The 23594-nt window shown below is 48.8% G+C and overlaps 2 protein-coding genes across 2 annotated transcripts in view; both read right to left on the reverse strand.

Moving 5' to 3' along the window:
- The window catches only part of capns1b (calpain, small subunit 1 b), a 193456-nt gene that overhangs the window by 20316 nt on the left and 149546 nt on the right, over positions 1-23594 (reverse strand). The gene's annotated exons all lie outside the window — the stretch shown is intronic.
- LOC139336172 (high mobility group nucleosome-binding domain-containing protein 5) overlaps positions 370-23594 on the reverse strand; it is a 28518-nt gene continuing 5293 nt past the window's right edge. Inside the window, exons 2-4 of the mRNA XM_070970122.1 lie at positions 6633-8215; positions 5213-5704; positions 370-1443 (exon numbers count right to left, since the gene is read on the reverse strand). Coding sequence (XP_070826223.1) covers positions 1421-1443; positions 5213-5704; positions 6633-7989 — 1872 coding nt within the window. The 5' untranslated portion in view covers positions 7990-8215 and the 3' untranslated portion in view covers positions 370-1420. The remainder of the gene's footprint in view (positions 1444-5212; positions 5705-6632; positions 8216-23594) is intronic.

The following is a 23594-nucleotide window of genomic DNA, read 5'->3' on the forward strand; positions in this document are numbered from 1 at the left end:
GCGAAGCGTCCACATACTTTTGGCCACACAGAGGTTTGTTCCACCTTCAGCTGGTACTTTTTGGAGGTCCTCAGAGTCTTCTCTGAAGGGACCGAGCCGGCGTGAGGGGACAGCGGCCGGCATGTGGACGTGTCCACCTGTCCTCAGGCAGCCTGCTGCCAGATGAGACACAGATCTGCTTTAATACAAAGAAATCTCGTATTATTCCGCCCATTACGTAAAGGGATGAGATTATCGATACACAGATTAATGAGCATCCAATGGGCTTCCGGCGTGACGCCCGGCCCCTCCCCCCCCCCCCCCCCCACCCCCCCCCCACCCACAGCACACTTCAATCATCCAGATAAAAATAGAAAACCCCACAATGACTTGCAGTTTAGTTGTTAGATTTTAGTCTTTATTGTACTATTTTTTCTTGACAATTCGCTAGCGGACATGTGAAAACTTGGACCAACAAAACATCATCATCATCATCATCATTATTATTATTATTTTTTAATTACAGCATATCGTCAGACTGCGGTAACAGTGAGATGTGTTTTTAGAAAATCAAACAAGAAAGAAACGAGAATCCAAACCAAACAGGAAGAGAAAAAGAAAAACATTTTGACTTTAATATCAGATGGTTTCTTCTTTTTTATTCATGTACACAATATAACAGTCTAAAAACATTAACACACAGAGCTGAAGACGGTACAGTGTCGCTGGGAAGTGGCAGTCCTCGGGGCAGTTTATATACTGGAGCAACGTGGTCCTGCTGTACTGTCAATATCTACTGGGACGGACGGGGACGGGGCGAAGGGTCGAGGGGGGACTACAAACCAAAATGGCCGTAAATATAAAACTAACAGTCTTTTTTTTTCTTTTTTTGTTCTTTAAATCCACCAATCAGGAGTCGGCAGAGACAGAGAGCGCAGTTAAGTAGCTCGGCGAGGAGGAAAGAAAACAGGACGGCGGGAAATCAGGAGGTGGAATGTCTCGATTTTCATTTTTTACATTTCTGCGTTTTTCTTTTCTCTCGTAGACAATATAAAATCTCACAGACAAGCAAAGAAAAATAAAAACACTGGATGGACATGTTTGTATGTATGCATGTGTCGGACGGAGGGGATGGATGGAGGGATGATGGAGGGATGGAGGGAGGGGCCAAAAGAAGGGCTTGAATTATTGCTTTCTGAGTGATTATTATTTCTCACTTCTCATCTACATGAATTGCATCTTTCTCTCTCTCTCTCTCTCACCGTGGTGACCTGTTCACACGTGATTACTCCGTTTATTCGGGAGGAAGGAGGCGGGATGAAGGGAGAGAGGAGGAGGAGGAGGAGCAGGAGGGGGAGGAAGGAGGAGGAGTTAGGGGAGGCGGGGCTCAGAGCTCCTTGCTCAGCGAATCCCGGGCAGTTCTAATCCTCTTTGTGTGGCCTCACACGTTTCCCGCCTTTTTGTCTGGTAAATGATAACAGAAGAGATTGAAAAAATGTATTAAAAAATAGGTCCTGGAAAAGAATAATAATAATAATAATAATAATAATAATAATAATAATAATAATAATAATAATAAACAGTCATGTGTCGTATGTGTGTTTAGTGGTTTAGTACAGATGTTGGCCTCTCTAGTGTTGGTTAGTTTACGTTATTGTTGTGTTAAGGACGTACACAAAGCAAACAACAACAACAAGAACAAGAACAGATTCATGAGGAAGACGTGACGTCACATCATAACGGAGGACGTCGTCACATGAAGACGTACAGTCTGTCTCTCTGCCTGTCTGTCCCTCTTTGTCCTCTACCTGCGTTTTCTCTTCTTCTTCTCTCGTATGTTTGGACTCCTCCTCGTGACCTTAAGGGGACGGTTTTGTCCCTGAAATCAAACGCCCTGACCGTCCATCTGTCTGTGTCCTGTCTTTCTGTCTGCTTCCCCCAGAGAGAGGGAAGGCTGCTTAATCTGGCTTGTTGAAGAGGCTCCGTAACACTTTGATTTTGGCCGCTAATCCGCTGATGGACTCAACTCTATTGATGTCTGCTAAACCAGCTTTTCTCTCGCACAGCAAACACAGAGCTAACTATCTGAGCTACAGCTAGTCAGAGCGAGCGGCGAGCGGTGAGCTGCCTCTGCAGCGCCGCCGCCGGAGGGTCGAGGAGGTCGAGGGTCTGCGAGCCTTTGGCGGTCTTTGTGCTCCGCTCACACTAACCATCTCGTGGACCTCGAGCTTCATCAGACGCTCTCTCTGGTCCTCGGACTGTGCATGGAAACGGAACGTTGCTCGTAATGTTTGGCGATCGCGTGAGTTTCAGAACGAGTGAACTCCACTTCCCTTTGAACACAGAATCGCTTTTCATGATGAGTTCATTTACAAAATTTCCTGAGATAATCATCATTTTGGTGTCGCTGCAGCTCGAGCTCATTCAGCTTCATTGGCGTGGAAGACGACGAGGAAGACGACGAGGAAGACGACGAGGAAGACGACGAGGAAGATGACGAGGAAGACGACGAGGAAGACTTTCCCGGCCCAATTAAAACACGACCTCCCTCATTGTGACTGAAGCTTTATGTGATTCTTTCTGACTGGCAGCATCGGCTGGAAACGTGCAGAAGTGGATGTAATCTTTCCTCGTTAATAAATCATTTCCATCCAAAATGAATGAAGCTTCAGGCGCTCTGGAGCAGGAACGCAGGAAGTTTGAGATCAGTTAAAAATCAGTTAACGTAGTCACTCAGGAGCTAACAGCACATCTGATGGACAGAACGTTCTTCAGGTTTTACATCGATTCTCTTTCTTTTGAAGTGTAGTGATGGTGATAACGTCTCACGGTGAGCAGCTCGGCGCCGCCTTCAGTCTGACCGCTAATTGGCTAAATGCACGTCATCCTGTTAAAACGTGCAGGAGGCGCCGGTTTCACAGTCGTTCCAGCTGTAAGTGAAGCTTTTTGTGCTCTTCTTCTGTACAAAGTCAGAAAGCGTTGAACAGAAATCATCATGCAGCATTTTCAACCCTCGCACAACTGAAACTGTAATCATGCTTCAGCTGTCAGATGCTGCTTGGACGTTGTGTGCTAGTGTACCCATGCTAGCATCCCACAGGATGGGAATGCGGCCGTCACAGGTGCGATCCAGGTTTATGGATCCATAGAGCGCACGTCTAAAACGTAACACTGAATGTGGCTGTGGCGAGCGTAGACATCTGATGTGCTTGTGTCAAATGTTATTTTCAGAGAGAAGCCGAACATGAGGCATTAAACCGAGTTCAATTCTAGCAAAAGAGTTTGAGCTTCAAAGAGGCTTCCAGCAAACCGCGAGGCAGCAGCCGCCGCCGCCGCCGCGACGCTCTCTACAAACATCTGCCGGCTGTGAGAGATCAAAGCAGGCGGCTGCTGGACACCGAGCCTCATGCTGCAGTGAATGGAGAGGAGGCTGGGACTGATAAATAATGGAGGCGAGAACAGAGCACCTTCTGGTTCGCAGGCACTTCACCTCCTGATGCTCGGTGTCCAGCGGCGGCTCCCAGGTGGGAACGTGTGAAACGGTACGCAGGGATAGAAAAACTGCCTCCAGGTGAATAAAAAACCTTCAGACGTCAGGAGATGGAAAATTTCATCTCCATCATCGCATTTCCTCGATCCGGTCATGTCTGTGGGTCATAACAGACCAAAATAAAAGCTGAAATCAAACATCATCACCCCTAAACGTCCTCTTAAAGGACTGCAGGGACAGGCTGCGTCTCGTATTTACGAGTTCATGGACAGTCGGCCTCCACCCGTAGCTGCCTGGGAACCCGCGCTCGCCGCCTCAGTCCCCGTCACCGGTGGATGATTCGTTCTGTGCATGAACTCGACATTATGACGGATTAGCAGTCAGGAAATGAAAGAGACGCTTCTCTCTTCTCTTCTCTTCTCTTCTCTTCTCTTCTCTTCTCTTCTCTTCTCTTCTCTTCTCTTCTCTTCTCTTCATCCCTCGTTTCTCTTCTGTCAAACACTCGCTGATTTTTCACTTGTGAGCAAACACTTATTAAACAACGACGCCACGATTAAAGGGACTCAGGAGGAACTGCTGCATTCAACATGCGCTCGCCCAGGGAAGCTGCATGCCTGCGCGCGCGTGTGTGCGTGTGTGTGCGTGTGTGTGTGTGCTTCTGCATATACAGCGGCTTCATGTGTGTCTGTGCAAGTCTTGTGTGGTTAGCCTAGCTTAGCACAAAGACTGGAAGCAGGGGGAATCTGCTAGCCTGGCTGCATCCGAAGTCCAAAAACACACCTGCCAGCAGTTTATTAATCAGCCCCAGACTAACTATTATATTCATTATTGATTAATCTGGTATTTATCTTCTGGATTAACTAATTGTTTGCTCTTTAAGATGTAAGAAACCATCAGTCCTTCACCTTTGAGGAGTTCAAATCTGATTTTTTTGTCATTTTTGTTTGATAAAATGATTAAAAAGTTAATCCGTCATCGTAACTGATATCTGGTTAATCTGTCGTTTGTCCAGAAATCTTTTAACTGGAAACTCGGTGAGTGTTAAAGCTGCTGGTGTGTGTATTCAGACAGAGCCAGGAGTCTTTATGCTAAGCTAGGCTAACAGCGCCCGGCTCCACACAGACCTGAGATCCATCTTGATCTCGTTAAAATAAAGCAAATGATCCGTTTCCCCAGAGGCCGAACTCGTCCGTTAACGTGTGTGTTTGCATGCTAAGTGTGTGCTAGCGGTGCTAATAACGTTTGGCACATTCAGTGAAATTCATGCAAGCATTAACCTGCATTAGGTGTGTGTTTGTGTCATTCTGTGTGTGTGTGTGTGTGTGTGTGTGTGTGTGTGTTATCAGGATCACACATCGGCGTCGTAACACCCGTTTAGACCGTTGTCGATGCACAGCTCCCTCTCTAATTGGTCAGTTGCTGCTGACATCACGTTCTGAACGATAGCCACCGCTGCATCTCGTAGATCCCTCTTCCTCATCTCCTCCTCCTCATCTTGCTCCACCTCCCTCTCTCCCTGCCCACATGGCTCTGCACCACGCTGTGGAGCCTCTGCCTCCCCTCCCTCCTCCTCCTCCTCCTCCACCCTGCTAACCGTTAGCGCTAGCTGCGCGTGCTGGCGGCGGCCTTCGCTCTGTTTACTGCTATGGTTTGTTAGTGCTGCTGCTTCTCGTCTCTCGTTAGTATCTCCTTCTTTGCTGTTTGGTGGCTCATCAGAGTCCCGCTCAGCGTGCTCTAACTCACCGCTGTTCACAGCCGCTGTAGCATTGATGATCTTGGCGTTGGCCTCGTCTTTCGCTCCTGCCTCCTTGGTCTTCTTCACGGGGCTGCCCCCCGTCGTCTTCTCCTCCTCCTCCTGGTGATTGTGTGTGGCGTGCTCCTCCGCCGTGCCGTTGGTGCAGCCGTTCTCCCCGTTGGTCACCGGAGCTTCGGCCGGCGTCTTCTCCGCCGACTCCCCTCCGCTCTCCGCCGCCTCCGTCTTCTCGCCCGCCGCTGCATCCTTGTCATTGGTCTCCTCGGCCGCTGCGGCAGCTTCGTCGTTGGCACCTGCCTCCTCCGCTGCTTCTGCTCCCTCCGTGGCCTCCTCCTCCTCCTTGGCGCCCTCACCCAGGTCCACGCTGGTGGACTTGCCCTTTCGCATGATGAAGTTCTTCAGGGAAACTGCACGGCCGAAATGTGAGCGCTTGGCCTTGGCTGACTTGCCGTCTTTGCCCTCCTCTGCTGCTCCTTCCTCACCTGGAGGGAAGACCAGAGTTCAGGGTTGAAGCTTATTTATGAATAATGAGATTTTCATTGAAAGGGTTAACCCTAACCCTAACCCTGAGAAACGTCACTTCCTCCTGCAGAATGATTGATTACAAAGGATTAAATTAAAGCATAATGATTCAGATAACTATATTTAAGGCTGGCTTCAATCATTTTACAGATTGCTGCCTTCTTAAACTGATTTGAAGATTATTTGTGACCACCTGATGAATTAAAGTCCAGTATTTACTCTACGTTTAGCTCCATTTGGGCCTCCTTGTCGCAGCTCTTCAGTGCTTGAGGCTCAGCTTTCCTCAGCAGCTAAAATTAATTTAAAAACTCAATATTACAAAACTCAAGGAGGAAATTTGAAAAAATGTTCTTTGCAACAACTCTGCTGAGGATGAATTCATTCCAGGAGGAATTTGGGTGAAAGTTGATTGAGTTTAACGAAAATCTGCTCTGTTTAAAGATATTTGGGTGAAACTCAATGAGCCCACGGTTCTGTGTTTTTGGGCCACGTTCTTAATGCAGCCAGCGGCAGACAGGCGGCTAAATTTAGTCCCCACTGTTGACTGAAGCTACAGTGTGATTTGAATTTCACATCAGATGTTGAATATTTTATTTGGGAGGATGTTCAATTACATTACCTCCCTCAGAGTTAGCAAGGCGCTAACTCCTGTCGGCGCTCCCTGGACAGACACAGACAGAGTGAACACGCTGTCTTTAACGGCGTTCGCGTTGAACCCTGTTGAACTGAACCAGAACGTGCCGTTTGAAACCTTCTTGACGACACGTCTGAGGTTTTGTTCCTGTTCAGTTTGTCAGCGTGAAATAAAACTCTGGATTAAAGTACGTTTGACAAACCTGCTGCAGGTTCAGTCTCGCGTTTCATTTGTCAGGAGGTGTCTCCTCTCACCTGAGGTGGCTGCTGCACCGGCGTCCTCCTCCCCGCTGGGGGCGCACTCTGTGTTGGCGCGTTTGGACTTCGGGATGACGCGCTTCTTGAAGGAGGTCCAGATCTCGTTGGCGTGTTGCGTCACCGTCCCACCTCCCGCAGATGCTGCCTTCTCCTCCTCGGCTCCCTCGGCTTTCTCCTTCTCCTCCCCTCCCTCCGTCTTGGCCTCCTCTGCTCCCCCCTCCGCCTTGGCCTCCTCTCCTTCCTCAGCTCCTCCCGCTGCAGCCGCCTCCTCTGGTTTGGCGTTATCGGCAGAGTCTTTGTCGGAGCCCTTGGTCTTCCCGCTGATGCCGACCATGGACGGGTCCCTCTTCAGGCCCTGGAAGGTCCAGGAGCGTTTCAGCTTCCACCTCTTCTGTCCCGACTCCTTGGAGTCCAGCGTGGAGGAGTCTCCGCCGCCTCCTTCTCCATCCACTCCGTCCTCCTTGCCATCCTCTCCTCCTCCTCCACTCTTTTTGTGCGCCTTCTGAGCCATGAGCTTCTTGAAGGAGTGCCAGCGCTTCATGTGCTTGGTAGCTGCTGAGGAGGACGAGGCTTTCTGTTCTCCCTCTGCGCCTCCCTCTGCTCCTGCTGCTCCTGCCTCCTCTATGGTGGTGTTAAGTGCTTCTGGATCCTCCAGCCGGTCCAGGGACTTGGACCGAACCTTTACTTGTTTCTGGGGCTCTGTGCCGGCGCCGTCCTTCTTCTCCGTGCTGCGATGGGAGAAGATCCTCGCCACCGGCTTCCGGATCAGATCTCGAACTGTGGATTTAGACTCCGCAGGTTTGCCCTTGTCTCCTTTCTTCTCCTCCTCCTTCTCTCCATTTTCTGGAGCTTTCTCTATCGCTGCTTCTCCTTCTGCACCTCCCTCTGCTCCTCCCTCGGCTGCTGCGCCCTCCTCGCCTCCCTTCTCCCCCTCTTTCTCTGCTCCTTCAGCTGCGCCCTCCTCCCCTCCAGCGGCTGTGCTCTGCTCTTTCTTCTTCCTTCCTCCCATCACCTTCCCCAGGCCGCTCTTGTTGAGGAAGGAGTCCAGGAACGAGGTCTTGGGCTCAGCGGAGGAGGCGTTTTCCAAGCTCTGAGGAGGTGCTGCCTCCTCGCTCGCCGCCGCTTCTCCCTCCTCAGCTCCTGCCGCCGCCGCTGTGTCATTATTCACAGTCTCTTTGTTATCGACAACCTCACTGTTGACAGCGGTGCCATCTTTATCGACAATCTCGCTGTTGACAGTCTCTGAGTTTGCGTTGGCGTTTTTAGCCGGTTGCTCTGCCTCCGTCGGCTTGCTCTCGGGGGTTTTCCCGTCTTCCTGGACCACCGGCGCCGCATTGGCCTCCGTCGCCGCCATTTCAGAAAGGGAAAACAAACAATAACAACAAAAAAAAGAGTGTTCCTTCCTTCCTTCCTTCCTTCCTTCCTTCCCTGGCCTTCTGCCCTCCTCTTCCTCTTCCTCTCGCTCTCTCTCTGGTATTTCTTTCCTCCCGCTGTGGTGGCGCTCTCAGGTCATGGAGAGCAGGGTGGAGAACAGTTGCGAGGAGGAATGATACTCAGCATCCTACTAGTCCTCCGAACTCCTGCAGAGACGGGGAGGAGAGAGGGATGAGGAGAGGCAGAGAGAGAGAGAGGAAGAGGCACAGATGGTTAATAGTCTGAATCAACACCATAGACACTCAATTAGTCTGGTCTAGACTGTGCATTGAATGGGGAATGAAGTGTAACAAAATAGAGAATCTCAGCGGGAAATGCAATGCAATTATGATGTTTTCTAATCAGTCACACTTCCAAAATTCACACCCTGCGTGATTCGATGTGGGACGCACACACTCCCACTGACTCCAGTGAAAAGGCTGAGATGCAGCGGTCGCAGCAGACAGCAGCAGTGAAAAGGCCTCGGCGTCCGTCCTGTTGGAGCTGTGCTGCTCTGCTTTCATCAGCTGCTGTTTCAGAGATGATTCCTCAGCTGCTCGATACTTCAAATTTCAAAACAAGCCCAGGTTGAGATAACCGCGATGACGTCACTGTGACACCATCAGATTAATCTTCCCGACTCGATTAAAACCAAAGAAGAAACATTAGACAATTGCAATATTAATGGAGTCGCCCCTCAAATGCTGCACTGAACGTCTGAGTGTTGAGGTATTTTCTACACCAGATGCCAAAGAGACGAATAAAACTGTGCTTTCACGTGTTCACGCTGCCGTCAACAGGATGCATCTCAATGCAAAAACTGACCAGAACTCACAAAACAAAGCACGCTCAAAGCTCTCAGCGGCAGTCTTTACAGTATACGAGCGCCACTTAAATAACAGCCTCGTCTCCACTTCCTGTCTGCGGCTCATTGGTTCCTACTGAAGACATAAATCTTTAAAAACACCTCACAGATATGAGCTCGCTGCAGTCTTTATCAAACAAACAGGAGCAAACTGCATTTGTTGGGGACTATTTTCAGCGGTGGATTAATCCACATTTGTGTGTGTGTGTGTGTGTGTGTGTGTGTGTGTGTGTGTGTGTGTGTGTGTGTGTGTTCACTGCTGGACTGCGGACCCTCAGACTTCTCTCACCGGCTCGGTTGTAACACGTTTGCAGAATTGAATGAATGAATCAGATCAATGAATGTGTGAGTCACACGCTGATGTGGAGTAACCGACTCTCCGCTGAGAGAAAGTGAGGAGAGTCCAGACGCAGAGAGAGCGCTCTCAGAGGAGGAGGAGGAGTGAGTCAGACTGAGGAAGGCACTCAGGTGGAGAAACAATCACACGGGAGGATGAAGGGCCGAGCGAGGGAGGGAAACACAGAGAGAGCGAGAGCGAGGTGTAAACACATACATCACATGCTCCACATAATTTCACCATGTTGTTGCCACAACTGACTGACTGACCGGCCAACTGGATGGCTTACTGGTTGACTGGCTGCCACACTGGCTCACTGGCTGTACTGGCTGCCTGGAGATGCGATGGCTGAATGACTTGCCGGCTGGTTGGATGGTTCACTGCCATCCTCTCTTAATGTCTGACGGGTTAGCTGCCTGGCAGCGTGGCGAGCTCGCTCAGTGATTGTTTCATCGTATTCAGACAGACGGCGGCCATTTCGATGAGACGTTGGCGCTGCAGGGTTACCAACGCAGAGGGCTCCTGGAAAAGGTGCACCTGGCTCAGCTTTTGGTGCAACACAATAAAACGTCATCCTGCCGATCAATGGTGCATTTCTGCTGATTAATCTGCAGACAGACTGATTGTGATACCTGTCACACAATCCCGTATCGTAACAATATAAACCAACGATTTAGGTGTCTGGCAAACCTGAAGCTCATGAATCTGTTACTCAAACCAGCTTCCTTGGATCAGCACATCCACACCAATGCGTCTTCGTCTGGGCTTCTTTGCTGTCTGGCTGACAGTTAGTCCTGCTGTTCAAAGGGCCGACCGGCTGGCTGATGGCGCTATGTTTTTGCCAACTTGTTGCTGAAAGGGGGCATGTTTTATTGACATTACGGCCAGCAAACTGGTGCCAGATTCATTCAATTTTGCAAAATCTATAGATGCAACAGTCCTGCTAGACGACAACACCTGACGAGCTCGAGTGGCCGGCGTTCTCCGTCCTCCAGCCTCAGGCCTGTTTGCTGTTCTGAGATTCAGACTGCTGGTAGCCTGTTAGCTCGTATGTTCTGGCTGCTCTGCCTGACGATGAAATGGACACCTCCACCGACACATGGAGACGTTCTCTGACTATCAAAGTGTTACTCAGTAGGTGCAGAAAAGGTGCGTCTCAGTGACGCTGAAGCAAAGGCTAGCGTTCCCGTCGGTTCGTTTTTGGTGGAACTGAATAATTAATCTTTGACTGGACTTCATCAGTGAGTGATTCATCCCAGCGAGCCCCATCAGAGCCGCTCTTCAGTTTGTGTTTGCAGTCACAGCAGACGATGAACAGCCTTCATTTGTTCAGCGACACGTTTGCCCAGACGTCTTTCCGTACACTCGCATTAGCAGCTGAATTTGGACAGAGATTATGAAGCTCTTGGGCGAATGTTCTGCTGATCAATAATTCAGCCTTTGATGGCTCAATTCATTAAAATACTTCGCATGCAACAGTAAAATCTCCTCTGCTGTTTCATTCCAGTTGTCTCTGCTCTCGTGTCTCCTGTGTTAGTCAGCGTCTGCAGGACCTTCAAGAAAATCGAAATATATCAAATTCGAGTCTTCAAAGTGTTGTTCATCACTCACCGTTATCAAGGTTAAATCAACTAGTTGCACACAGTCTGTTTATTTCTCATCTGTTCCAGCTGACCTTGATTCAGATTCAGCTGACGTCACTTTAACGAGACTTTGACTCTATTTTCAGCACGTTTCTCCACGCCAAAGCGTTTTGGGCTTGTTTTCTTAAAGTCATGCTGATCTTGTAAATATGGATAAACTAATACATCAGAGGCTGATTCAGGCTTTAGGCCAATCATCAGCCTCTGATGGATTTGTATTGTGTACTTTACATGAGCAGCCAGAGACACCTGAGCCACAGGTTGAATCCGTCAGCGCCGTCATGTGTCACCGCCATCACTTCCTGTCATGAGGGGATAAAATGTGAGCCTCACAGACTTTCATCCATCCAAGCTGAGTCTTTGGAAGCTGACAGGAAGTCTATCTCAGGCCTCTTGAGGACCCGAGTCGATCACAATAAGTTCTTCTCAGACCGTCAGACGACGTCAGAAACAGCCAACAGCCACGCCCACAGAACAACCAGAAACCAAAAGACTGCATGAAACCTGGACGTGGACTCTGTGACATCACATGAAACCTGGACTCTGTGACATCACATGAAACCTGGACGTAGACTCTGTGACATCACAAACGGGTTTCTGAGGATCCATTATGGAGCTCGTTGCTGAAACCTAGCGGCTAGCTGTCACTCAAAGCCGCCGTGCCCACAATGATGCAGAACTAAATCTAACTTAAAGGAGCGAGTTATAAAAACATTCACCCCTGTGCATTTTGCACCAGGCTGCAAGCATGTTTACTTTATTTCACCTTTAACATGCAGGTCTATGGGGACTGAAAGCAGCCTCGAGTGGCCATTTGAGGAACTGCAGTCATTTCTGTGGTTCTTTTTGAGCATACTTCCACCTTTAAATCTGCTTATCTACAGCAGCGGGGGCAGACTGGACGTTTGGATTCGGCCAAAGCTTTCAGGCAGCAGAAGAGTGGCAAAGAGGGGGGCTGATGGGAAATGAAGTTTTATATGTAGAAGATGTAGCTCTGACATACAGGTGTGAGATACTATGGATCCACTGTTGACAGCCATTAAACCAGGATTTAAGGATTAATCAACAGTGATACGCTGAGAGTAAAAATCCTCGACAGTGCATCTTCAAACAGACGTTGTAGTTTTAATAAATGTGAGTTTCTGCTAGTTTCCACCCGCCTGTTCAGCACGTTCAGCCACACGAGACCGAGCTCGGCGGCGGCCGCCTTTGTTTGGCTTTCTCTTTATTTTGGGTTTTTTTTTTCGTGGTGGCTGATTACGCCGCAGCGGCAGAGCAGCGTTAGTGTGTTGGATGGTGGATGTGAGGCTGAAGCCCCGAGGTGTTGGAACAGCATCAGACAGAGGAGGACGACAAAATGGAGGGAGGGAGGGAGGGAGGGAGAAGAGGAGGGGAGCAGGATGGGAGGAAGAGGAGTAGGAGTGGTGCAGACATGGGCTGATTGTGAATCGTCTCTCTGTTTCGATTCGTCTGTCTCTGCCTTCGCTCTTCACCTCCGTCCGTCCCTCCGTCTGTGTCACTGTCTGGTTTTTCTGTCTCTTCCTGTCTCCATCTCTTTTTTGCTTGTCTTGCTTTTAGTCTTGTCTGCCTCATTTTGTCTCGTTTCTGTCTCTCCTTCCATCCGTCTCTCTGTCTCTTACTTTCTCTGTCTTCATTGTCTTTCTCTCTCTTTCACTTCCTCTCCTTCTCAGCCCTCTTTCTGTCTGTCCTTCCACCTCTGTCTCGTTTTCTGTCTTCCTCCTCTTCATTATCTCTTTCTTGTCTTTATCTTTCACGCTGTCTTCTGTTTTGCATTCCTCCTCGATGTCTCTATCTCTCTCTCTCCATCGTCTTCCTCCTGTCAGTCTTCCTCTCTTTCTGTCTGTCAGTCTTTTGTTTATGACCTTTCTGTCTGTCTGTCTGTCTGTCTGTCTGTCTGTCTGTCTGTCTGTCTGTCTGTCTGTCTGTCTGTCTCTCTTCAGTCTTTCTTTAAATCATGATAACAGAGTGTGAAGAACATCCCCGTCACCTCATTTTAAAGTCAGATGTGGAGAAGAGGAGCCAGAAGCTGCTGTGTCACTGGAACAGGTTGAAACCAGGTTCAGAGAAGGATCATCGATCTGCAGCCCTGCAGTTCCCGTCCGACCTGCTGCACCTGCCGGCAGGCGGAGGAACAGCTGCTGCAGTTTTAACACTTAGGAAGTCAGAGTTGGGGGCGCTGGTAGAAACGACTTCATGATGTCATACTTAATGCTGGGACTTGTTAGGCTGAGCCGGATGCTTTAAATCTAACAGTTCGCCTGATTGTCGCAGCAGCCACGACGACACAGACGACAGCGCTGAGCATAACTGCAGGTTACTCACTGGACAAACATCCCATGAAACACCTGCAGAGCTCCGCCCTGCTGCTCGTCACTGACATGAACTCAAACAGACGGCGACAAACTGTGAGCTGTAAAGCCTCTGGTTCATGGCGCCACCTGCAGGCTCTGAGTGTTACAGCTGCGTGTGAAAACACTGAGTTTGTTAACTGGAGAAAACTCTGTTGAACACAGACGAGTCATCACGTGTCCTCTGTCAAACCCAGATTTTCTTCATCTTCAGACCTGGTGAAGGTCTGTCTTTGGTCATGAACACACACCTGAACGTTATCTGTGGTCAAATCGAAGGTTGAGAGTCGGCGTTTGATCGTGGAGCTGAAGATCCAACAGGATACAACCCCCAACAATAATCTAATAAATACTGTAATCACCCCCTCCCAGCCTTCAGTATTAACTTCATTCATTGATATTTGGACAGATCAACGGTGGTTCATGCTTAGCTTTCTTTTTCCTTCATCAAAGCGCTGTGATGACGAGGAGGTGAGGAAATGTAACTTCATGCAGATGACCTCTAACACGCTGCGGTGGCCCTCGTTTTAATTCAGTCAGTCAGAGCTTCATATGAAAATAATGGTCAGTGTCTGAGTGACGGCAGCGCTGCAGCCACACACTGATCAGCATTTCTCTTTGGCAGATTGAGACACAACTGTCTCCTCGAAATGATCTGCTAATTTGCAACAGCGAAGACATTTTGAGGCAAACGTAATGATGAAGTTTTCTATCAACATAATATCAAAAGGTTTTCCTTTAATTAATGTTTCTGCAAAAGCTTGGTAGCTATGCTTAGAGAAAGACAAACATGGAGCACACAGCGGATCATCAGACGTCTCCTCACCTACAGGAAGTACTCTGATTGATGCTCACACAGCTCCTCTGCTGAAAGGCAGATAAGTTCAGGGATGCAGTGCGAGAGGCAGCTGCTTCAAAGCCTTTTTAGTTAATCCAGAGATAACAAGCAGATCTTTCCCACAGACCAATCAACCGGTTGAAGAGTAGCTAGAATTTCAGTTCTGTGTGCTAACAGAATCCAACACCTCAAACACTGGAAAACAGCTCTGAAACCACGCAGTCGAATGTGAGCTTCGTTTCCAGGAACACAATATTTTACTTTAGCTTACGTGTGGAAGATGCTAACGCAAAGTTACCATGTTTGCCTGTAGGTGGCGACCTCAGCGTGTCATTGCTCTCCTGTAGCTGTTAGCTTGTGCAGACACTGAGGAGCTGCCTCAGGTGTGCAGATCGAACCCTCAGAGTCACGACCAGACGGATCTTCTCTGTTTATTTGAGGATGTTTGGAGGCGAACGGCTTCTGGTGCTGATGTATTTGGGCTCTCGGAGCCTCTTGGGTGCATCTGCAGCTGCGTGTGTTTTCACTTGTGAAGACGATCTAATCCCACAGTTAATGCAGCTGTAATGGGGGTCAATGGGGAGGTGGCAGAGTGGCCAATCACTGCTTCCCTCTTCACACTGTGATAAAAGCCCTCCTCTTCACACCTTCCTGCCTTCAGTGGACTCCTCACCCACTGCATCCACACACAAACAGGCAGCTCTGGGGCCTCAGTTTAACCCTTTGTGCTGCAGGTGTGGGACCGTTCAGGCCTGAATGAACGAGTCATTAGTGAGTCATACCCTTGAATTATTTAGTTTCTCTCCTCAAATTGAGATTTTTTTCTCTTGAAATGCTAAATTGTGGCCTCACTGTTTAATTTGTCCGCTCTCTCCTCTTGCCAGGCAATGTCAAACCTATTGCACTAAATCACCTGCAAATGATCAGGACCAGGGAATGTGTATGAATGAATAAAACAAGAGGACACTAAGAGTTTTAAAAGGTTTTTTCCCCTTGATACCCGCCTGGCTGTGTTGGGTTTCAATGGAAATTTTTGCATCAAGTGGCTCTAAATAAAATGTGATGCAGGGCTGCTCGAGACATGAACCGCACTTAACTAGAGAGCTACTTTTCCTTGATTTGTCCCTGTACTGATGCCGTCCCTCTACATGCTGTTTGCTCTTAAAACAACAGTTTTTTACTGCAAGTTGCTGTTAATTAAGTTTTGAATTGAGCTGAATTGCTGGCAGTGTTGAAGTGTCGCCTATGAAGCCAAATGTCACCAGAACAACAAGCATCAGTCACATCAGTGGCTCAGTTTCACTCATTCCCGTCCAAACTGACCATCACCAGTTTAATCTGCGACACTCAGGTGATGTGACTGACGTTCCACTCACAAAAACCACAGATCACAGGCAAATCTCGCTCCGTGTGAGCTCTTCAGAGACGCCGTCCAAGCGCTCGCCAATGCCTCGCAGCTGCCCGAAAGAAAACCAGCAGGCTAAATATCTGGTCATGTTGGGGGGGCGTGCAACAAGCTACAGCCAATGAGAGCAGCAGCCACAGCAACGACAACAACAACAACAACAATAACTGCAACACAGCTGCAAATCAGCGCCCGACCAGCTCGACCGCCCGCTTCATGAGGACGTTCAGTTTGGAGGCATCACTTCCTGAGTCACTGCTCGAGTTTGGGGACCAGACAGATCTTGAAACCGCTGTCGGCGATCAGTACTGAAGTGTGCAAACCACAGAAAGCCGTGAAGTAGCGCAGTGTGTAAACAGTCATGGCGTGCGACCAAACTGAAGCGCTTCACTGTCAACTTTGATTGTAAATTTAGAAAGTATGATAGAAATCTGTTTCAAACACACTTAGGAATAATTTCATACTGTGTTTCGAAAGGGGACTTGACCCCTTTGAAGCCTCTGATTTTAAAAAACATTTGATATGTTGCAGCCGTAATGACGCGACAGAGTGGTAATGTATGAAAACACCGGTGAAGGTGACATTTCAGGCGAAATATGGAGTTGTACTTTTGAAATATTGAGCCGTGAACACCAAGAGTCTGCAGCATTTTCTAATAAAACCCATCAGTCACATTAAATGAAATCAGCCCTGCAGGAAAATCGCTCCAGTCCAGTCAGAGCGTTCACACTTGACGAAGCTGAGTGAGTTACAGTGATGAAGAGCCGGCAGACGCCCGGCCCCCCGCTCCAGGACACAGCAGCGAACTGAAGCCGCGACCTCTCAGACGGAGGCGCAAAGCGTGTCCAGACTGAGACGAGAGCGAGGCGCATTCATTTCTACGCTTTCTGAACTGATCGGCCTTTAATCAGGCCGCTCACAGCACCTGGGCGGCGATCATGTGACCAGATCGCATCAGAGCGCCGAGTGAACATATGTTTCCAGGACCACGGCGTCAAACCAGCACCATCCACTAAATGTGACAGAATCCAGCTCTAATTGGAAACTGTTGATTTGTACAGAGAAAAGCTTTTAAAGGAGAAATCCATCCGAACTAAAGCCTCAGTTACTGATGTTCTTCCCGCAGGTTTTAATGGAATCCACGCTACAGTTTAAGGCCTGAGTGTGCTTCACATGACCAGCTCACCAGATCGTCCAAAGGGTTCAGGATGCTCCACATGTGCTCGTTGACCTCTGACCTCACCTCGAGGCCAACATGTTCCTCGCTGTTCTGAACAGCTGCACTCAAACAGGGTGGAGATCCAGACTTTCAGAGCTGCACTGGATTGAAAACGTGAAGAGGAACTGAAGCATTTGACCGTCCTCACGTTTGCTCTGTTGTCTCTGATTGGACGACTCACTGTGTCGAGACGACAAAGACAGACAGAGACACCGCTGACTGCAGACTTCTCATCCTTATGTCCCTCAGAGGACGTCCAGCAGCGAGGAGCAGCCTGAAGATGTGGTCAGATGACGCGATGCACATCAACCATCCCTGCTGGCATCGAACGTCCACAAGCCACAGCGGCGCTTCAGGTCTGCTCAGGTTCAGGTTTGGGCGTAAAATACCCGGCGTAGTCGCCACAAACAGGACTCAAACAGAGCTCTGCTGTTTGAGTCGTCTGGCCAAGCTGTCGCCACCACCCGCCTCCACCTGAGGAGAAAGCTCTTATACATGCAGGTCGTCTGAACCACGTGTGAGGGAGCGTTGATGGGAGGCATATCAACAGATTTCACACACCTGGTTTGCAGAGATCTGTAGTAAATTATTTTGTGGGTTTATTGATTATTTCTTGATGAACTGTAGATTTTGACGGCCGTAAACACAAAGGCTGTCCTCACCAGTACACACATTAGAGTGGACTTTTTGGACGAGTGGACGGCCTGCTGCTGGAGACAAACCCAGCAAACACTTCAGTCTTATTTCGTCCTTTAGGATAAACTGAGTGCACTGATGCTGAAAAACATCCCTGAAGAACCCAAAGCCTCCTTTACTTTCACAGCAACACAACAAAATCCCAAATCAGTCTAAAAAAACACAAATCAATTGTTCCTTGGCTGGAGGCCGAACCGTCTGCCAGGTTTCACAGAGATCTGTTGAACAGGTTTTAGAGAAATCCTGCTCTCAGACGGACAAACCGATCCTCCGGCAGCGTCGGTGGACATCGTCTCGTTTGGAGGACTGAGGCTCACACGCAGCAGCCGTCCGTGTGGCGATGCGTCCACAGAAACGCTGCTCTGTCGCCTCAGAGCGGGAACATTTCATCTCTTCTGTCGCTGCTTTAACCACAAACACTCTGCTCTGCTCAGACGCAACAGGATGAAAGAACAACAGAAGCGTCGTCACTTTGATCGATTATCTGATAACGTCTGACAACATCTTTGTTCTCCTGCTGCAAACTTTGTCCCTGCTGGACACCGTACACAAGTCTGCCTGTGAGCCAATCAGATCAAAGCAAAACAAAGTCTGTGTACCAAACTGGCTCCTGATTGGCCGCTCGGCACAAACTGGCAGCATTATTGATCCAGGAAGTGAGCTGGCGGTGAGCTCAGGACCTGGTTTAGGCTGAGCAGGTGAGTCAAGAGGCTGACAGCGGACACTTCCTGTCTGGCCTGGCATTGATCTCTGACTCTGCTCTGAATCTGTACCTGCTGGTCGAATGAAGGCTGACTTCAGTCTCTTTGGTTTTCATCCAAACAACAAAAGTCATTTAGTCACAAAAACACTCTTGCTGCAGCTTCCAGTGAGGATGAGCAGATTTTCTCTTTTCTATCTTTAAAACTGTCAGGAAATTGTTAAAATACGTCCGTTAAGAGTTCCGGAGCTGAAGGACGTCTTAGTTCGAGGTTACGATGATATGAAAGAGAAACACGTCACAGAGAAGCTGGAACGAGACGTTTCTGCTTTGTAAATGATTAATCGCTCGTCAGAGAGGTTTTATTGGTCTTATTCTGCCCTGCTGCTGTTTCTGAGCTGGAAATCATCCCACCAGCTGCTTCTTCATGGACTCAAACAAAGATGGCTGCCAGGAGCAGATGCACACCGGGCCTGAACGCTTCCTGCGTCTCATCCCTCGCTCTGTGTTTTCATACATCGGTTTCATCAGCCGCCGCAGAGCGAGGACGAGCTCGCCTGGCGTTGTGTGATCTGCCTTGGCAAGCTTCAGCCAGATAAACGTTGTTGTTGTTGTTGTTGTTGTTGTTGTTGTTGTTGTTGTTGTTGTTGTTGTTGTTGTTGCTGCTGCTGCTGCTGCTGTGGATTAAAGCCTGGTGTGTTCCTGCAGCAGATTGCCCTCGCAGGGAACGGACCGGCCTTTTAGTGTAAAGGCATTAAGACCAGGTCTAATCCTGAGCTCGGAGAGCAGCCAATTTAAACTGGATCCAGCCCACAGGACCACACTGAGCGTGTGTTTGGTCTCTGCTGCTGTCTGAGAATCTGTCTCCATTCATGTCTTCGTCACTCCTTTATGTCCCAGCCTCCCTGTGTCCCCGCATACTCGTTTTTACTGAACGGAGCTGCTCTGTGGTGCGTTCGTGTTTACAGTCTGCTCGACCCTCGCGGCGTCCAAATGCTGCAGATATGATGTGGGCTCTCCTGAGAGAGGACACTGGTTATCTTTGTGAGCTGTGACGGGCGTTTTCACTGTTTCTAATGACTGTTTGATTTATCATTTAATGGAGAAAATAATGAGGAGATTAATCAGAGGCTCGGCTGCTCTCTTAAACGTGTGCGTTGTTGTTGTCTCTGATCGTCTTTCAGCAGCCTGATGAGTTGCTGTTGGTGCGTTCGTGCTGATGTCATGGCCCTGTGGCGCCTCGCGGTGTGTTTGGGATCTGCTTTTTAATCTACTGTAGTACTTTTTTCTCAGGATGTGCCTTGAAGCCACTCGTCTTCTGAGCTCAGCTGAGGTTTTTTCTGCTCTGCGTTGTGCCCTCATTACCATGCAGACCTATATTTTCAAAATACAATTCTCTAATTATCCCTGCTGTTGTAGTTTTGCATCAGGAGCGGGGCTGGGGGGGCGGGGGCGGGGGGGGTTGCTCTGAAAAGGCTTTCATGTGTAACGCTGTTAGGGTCCATTTATTTTCAACTCAGTTCCTCCACAAAAAAAATGTTGAGCAAGATTTGTGTGAGCTGGTTCACAACAGAGTGTTTGTTCATCGTTACTGTGGGAGAGAAAGAAAGACGCTGCTTTGCCTTTTGCGGGATTTTCAAAGAGTTTTTGATTGAAAAACCAAATACAACAATGCACAGACAGCCAGGTCATCTGAGCAATATTCTGTACTGCAGTTATATGAACAAATAATGACGGCCAGAGGTCTGAAGGCCAGAGGACATAAAGACTGACAATCGTTCGTTAGGGTGTCTCCGGAGGCCCAGCCGGTGACTTACAGGAACATCACATCCTGACAGATGGAACAGCACGTTATTCATCATTTCACCACGTGATGTTTACATTAACTACACCTTCAGACATGCAAGCTTCATGAGTCTGCACACCTCGAGATCCATTTCTGACGCTCGACATCTGCAGAGCCCCCCCCCCCCTTTGACCTGCAGGTCACTTATTCAGTTTAATATCTTCACAGGCCAGAATGTTCTTTCACTGGACTTTGGGTTTTGTGCTGCTAGCTCATTTTAGCACGCTAACATGCTAAACTAAGATGGTGACCAGGGTAAATATTACACCTGCAAAACATTAGCATGTTAGCATTGGATTAGTGAGCTATAATATAAAAATAAACCTCTGAATCCACATTTATCTCTGCTAAATATGCAGCCATGCCACAGACGAGACTGACGACGGCCCACGCTTTCCAGCGTGAGCGTTTTCCAAAGCTCAAGGCGATGAAAAGTCAACACAGTCTGAGATGAACAAACTCAAGCTCGGAGTAAACAGTGAAAGCTGCTCTGCTTATGTCTCGTCATGGACAGGGGACGCTAGCTGTCCCACAGCGAGGAGCTGAAGCCTGCAGCTTCCAGCCTTGTTAGAACGCCTCCTTTGTTTCAGATTGTGCCTTTAACGTGTTGGCAGGGCTGCAGGAGGATGTAACGTCACAGAAACCCTCCCTCCCCCCGACTGATGCGTCCTTGAGCAAAACCTTAAACCTGCAGGTGGAGGTCCTGCTCTGCAGCCGACCTTGACCTCCGACCTCTGACCTCTGAGGGGGGGTAGGGGGTCAAGAGGAAAGAGGATTTCCCTGCAGGGAGCAATAAAGTTTCAAATTACATGACACTTGATTTAAGCCTGTTAAATCCATCAGAGGGATCAGGAGAGGCTGCACGCAAAGCCCTCACACAGGTTTACATGTGAAGAAGATATCTGGTAAACACAGAGAGCCGCTCACAGCGGGACGACACACCAGCCCCACGTCCTCGAGGACGGCCGGTCTGAACCGTCCGTCCGGGCCTGAGCCAGTAAACCACACTCTGTTTAGGCGGCTTTAGTCAGCAGGTTTGATCTGATCATCAAACTCAACACTCCATCATCAGCAAACACACACACCTGCTCAGACCTGCCGAGAGCACCGCCGACCATTTTAGCAAAAACATGCAAAACTTTCCCTTATTTTCAGTGAAAGAATCAAGCGAAACATGAAAGAGCTGATATGGAAGAATTCAGTCAGCAGCTGATCATGAGACTGGGACAGAGTTAGAGCATCAGACGTTTAATGATTTATTGATCGATGATGAACCGTCACAGTGTGGGAAGCAGCGTCCGGAGCGCAGTCACCACGCAGGCTACGTGATGCACACAGTGCTGAACCAAAGCTCACAAGCATGTTAGCAACACGAGCTGATGGAGCTGAGAGCTCTGCATGGCGCCCCGTCATTGGCCCGTCTCAGTCTGCGGTCACCTCAGTTCAGCGGCTGCGACATGAGCGTCAGGCTGTTAGCGAGTCCGCCAGTGATGACTTATCTGCAATTCACGACACATTTCAGCTCAGTCCAGTTATCGGCTGGGTTTTAGTCGACACTGTGCAGATGCAGAAACCTTCAGTCAAAGACCCACCAGTCACCTCTGAACTCCACTCCTGACAACAAGCAGCCAATCAGGAGCTTTGCTGACACCAAAAAAAGGTTTGACCTTTTTTAATCTGAGGTTTTTCAGACGCTGAACTGGTACCAGTATCTCGTCTTTGCTTCCCTGTCAGAGATCTGAAAAGTCACGCAGGTGAAGTCTGTTTGTTCTCGAGCTCAACGAGCCTCGTGGTGAGAGGACAAACGTCCTGTGGAACCTCAGGCATGTCCAGCTGCCTTCGTCCAGCATTGAGACATGTGACATTAGCAGTGTTTGTCCCCCTGCTTCGATTTGACGGCAGAGAACAAAGACGGTGTTTGAGACAGATTAACGACGCTGCCGCACTGTAACGATGGACTCTGTCACCTCCGGTTTGTTTTACAGTAGTTAATAGTTAAGACACAACGACAGTCAACGGTGCAATAAAAGATACTTGAACGCGGCTGAAATCTGAATATTAAAAGTTTTTCTTCTGTCAGGTGTTCATGCAGGTGTCCTCTCAAACACAGGGTCTGAAAGTCAGTTATTTAACCCATCATTGCCCCATAATAACTAAATATTCTTCTAATGTGGACGCAGAGCGAGAGCCTCGGGACCCTGGTTTGCTTTGGTTGTTGAGTCTGAGATAAAAATAGTGTGTTGGCTGTCAGTCCAGCTCCCGGACCGGACGCCTCATCACAGGATCGCTTCAGCACCAGATGATCCAGATTCTGGTTCTGACAGAGAGCTCTGTGATGTGGATTTCAGGTGCAGTAGTTTCCAAACTAAATTTAGGCTGCAGAGTGTGAAGAGAAGGAAACAGCTTCCAGTTTGAACAATGTGAACGAGCCTGATCTGGGCAGGTCTTTGTAAAGCGTATATCTGAGCCAGTGTGAGCAGACTGGAGGTCGAAGCTGCCATCGACCCTTCAGGTCATCCCAAAGCTGGAAGTTTAAAGCTAACAACGCGGTTTTGTGACTGTTGGTCTAAACTCCAGCTTGAGTTGATATTATAGAAAAACAAATAGAATACATTATGAACATTTTGTGTAATGAATTTCCTCATTATGTTGATGTGAGGTGTTAAGTTTCCTTCCAAACACATTTGCTGCTGCAGATTAGTTAAACATAATTATGTGTTCTTAAACCTCAACGAGCCAACGAAATTCAACCTGAAGCTTCGTTTCTTCAGCCCTCCAGCGATCCAACCACACACACTCCCCCCTCACCCACACCTGAGCCGCCTCACCCACACCTCACCCACAGAGTCAGGACTACGGCATAAACTCAGGCTTTAACAGGCCTCATCGCACGCTCCCGGGTCCAGGACCCGGATCAGGCGTCCTCTTGTTCCTACCAATCACCCAACAGCTCATCCACCTCCATCACACTATAAGAGACATTCCTCACAACAAGCCCCAGTTTAAAGGGACATTCTGTCCCGTCCATAGTGGCATCATTATAAGAGCCTATTATGGCGTTCCCGAGGCCGACTCACAGACTAAATGCCTTGTTTCTGTCCACCATGGGAGCCTTCTATAGAGCCGCAACTCCCTCCTTCAACAGAGAGGCCCCTTCATCACACTGCCCTCCTCCTCCTCCTCCTCCTCTCATCCTCCTCGCTCTCTTCTCCCTCAGACACAGACAAGCCTTTATCTGCCCATCATGTGCTCGCTCTCTCTTTCTCTTTTTTCTCCAGCCTGACCCTGTTTTCCACAGCGAACAGGCATGCCGGTTAGGATTTGGGGGGGAAACACACACACACACACACGCACACACACACACACGCAGAGCGAAGGGGGAAAAGGCTGATTTGGAAATCCAGCTAAATATTTTATCCATGGCCACGCTATCTGTCTGTGTAGCTTAATACCGATTTGATGTTATCTCCTAAGTCTTTCCAGCAGAGTTTTTTTTTTCATATTTTATTTTCTGGTCAAATAATCTCTTCATATCTGCTGTGCTGCGTCTGAACTGTGCGCCATGTCGTCTCGCTGCACTCGAGCCGCGTCTTCTCCAGGAGACGTCGGCGAAAACCCGGACGGACTC

Source organism: Chaetodon trifascialis, chromosome 9, assembly GCF_039877785.1.
Source record: "Chaetodon trifascialis isolate fChaTrf1 chromosome 9, fChaTrf1.hap1, whole genome shotgun sequence".
Lineage (NCBI taxonomy): Eukaryota > Metazoa > Chordata > Actinopteri > Chaetodontiformes > Chaetodontidae > Chaetodon > Chaetodon trifascialis.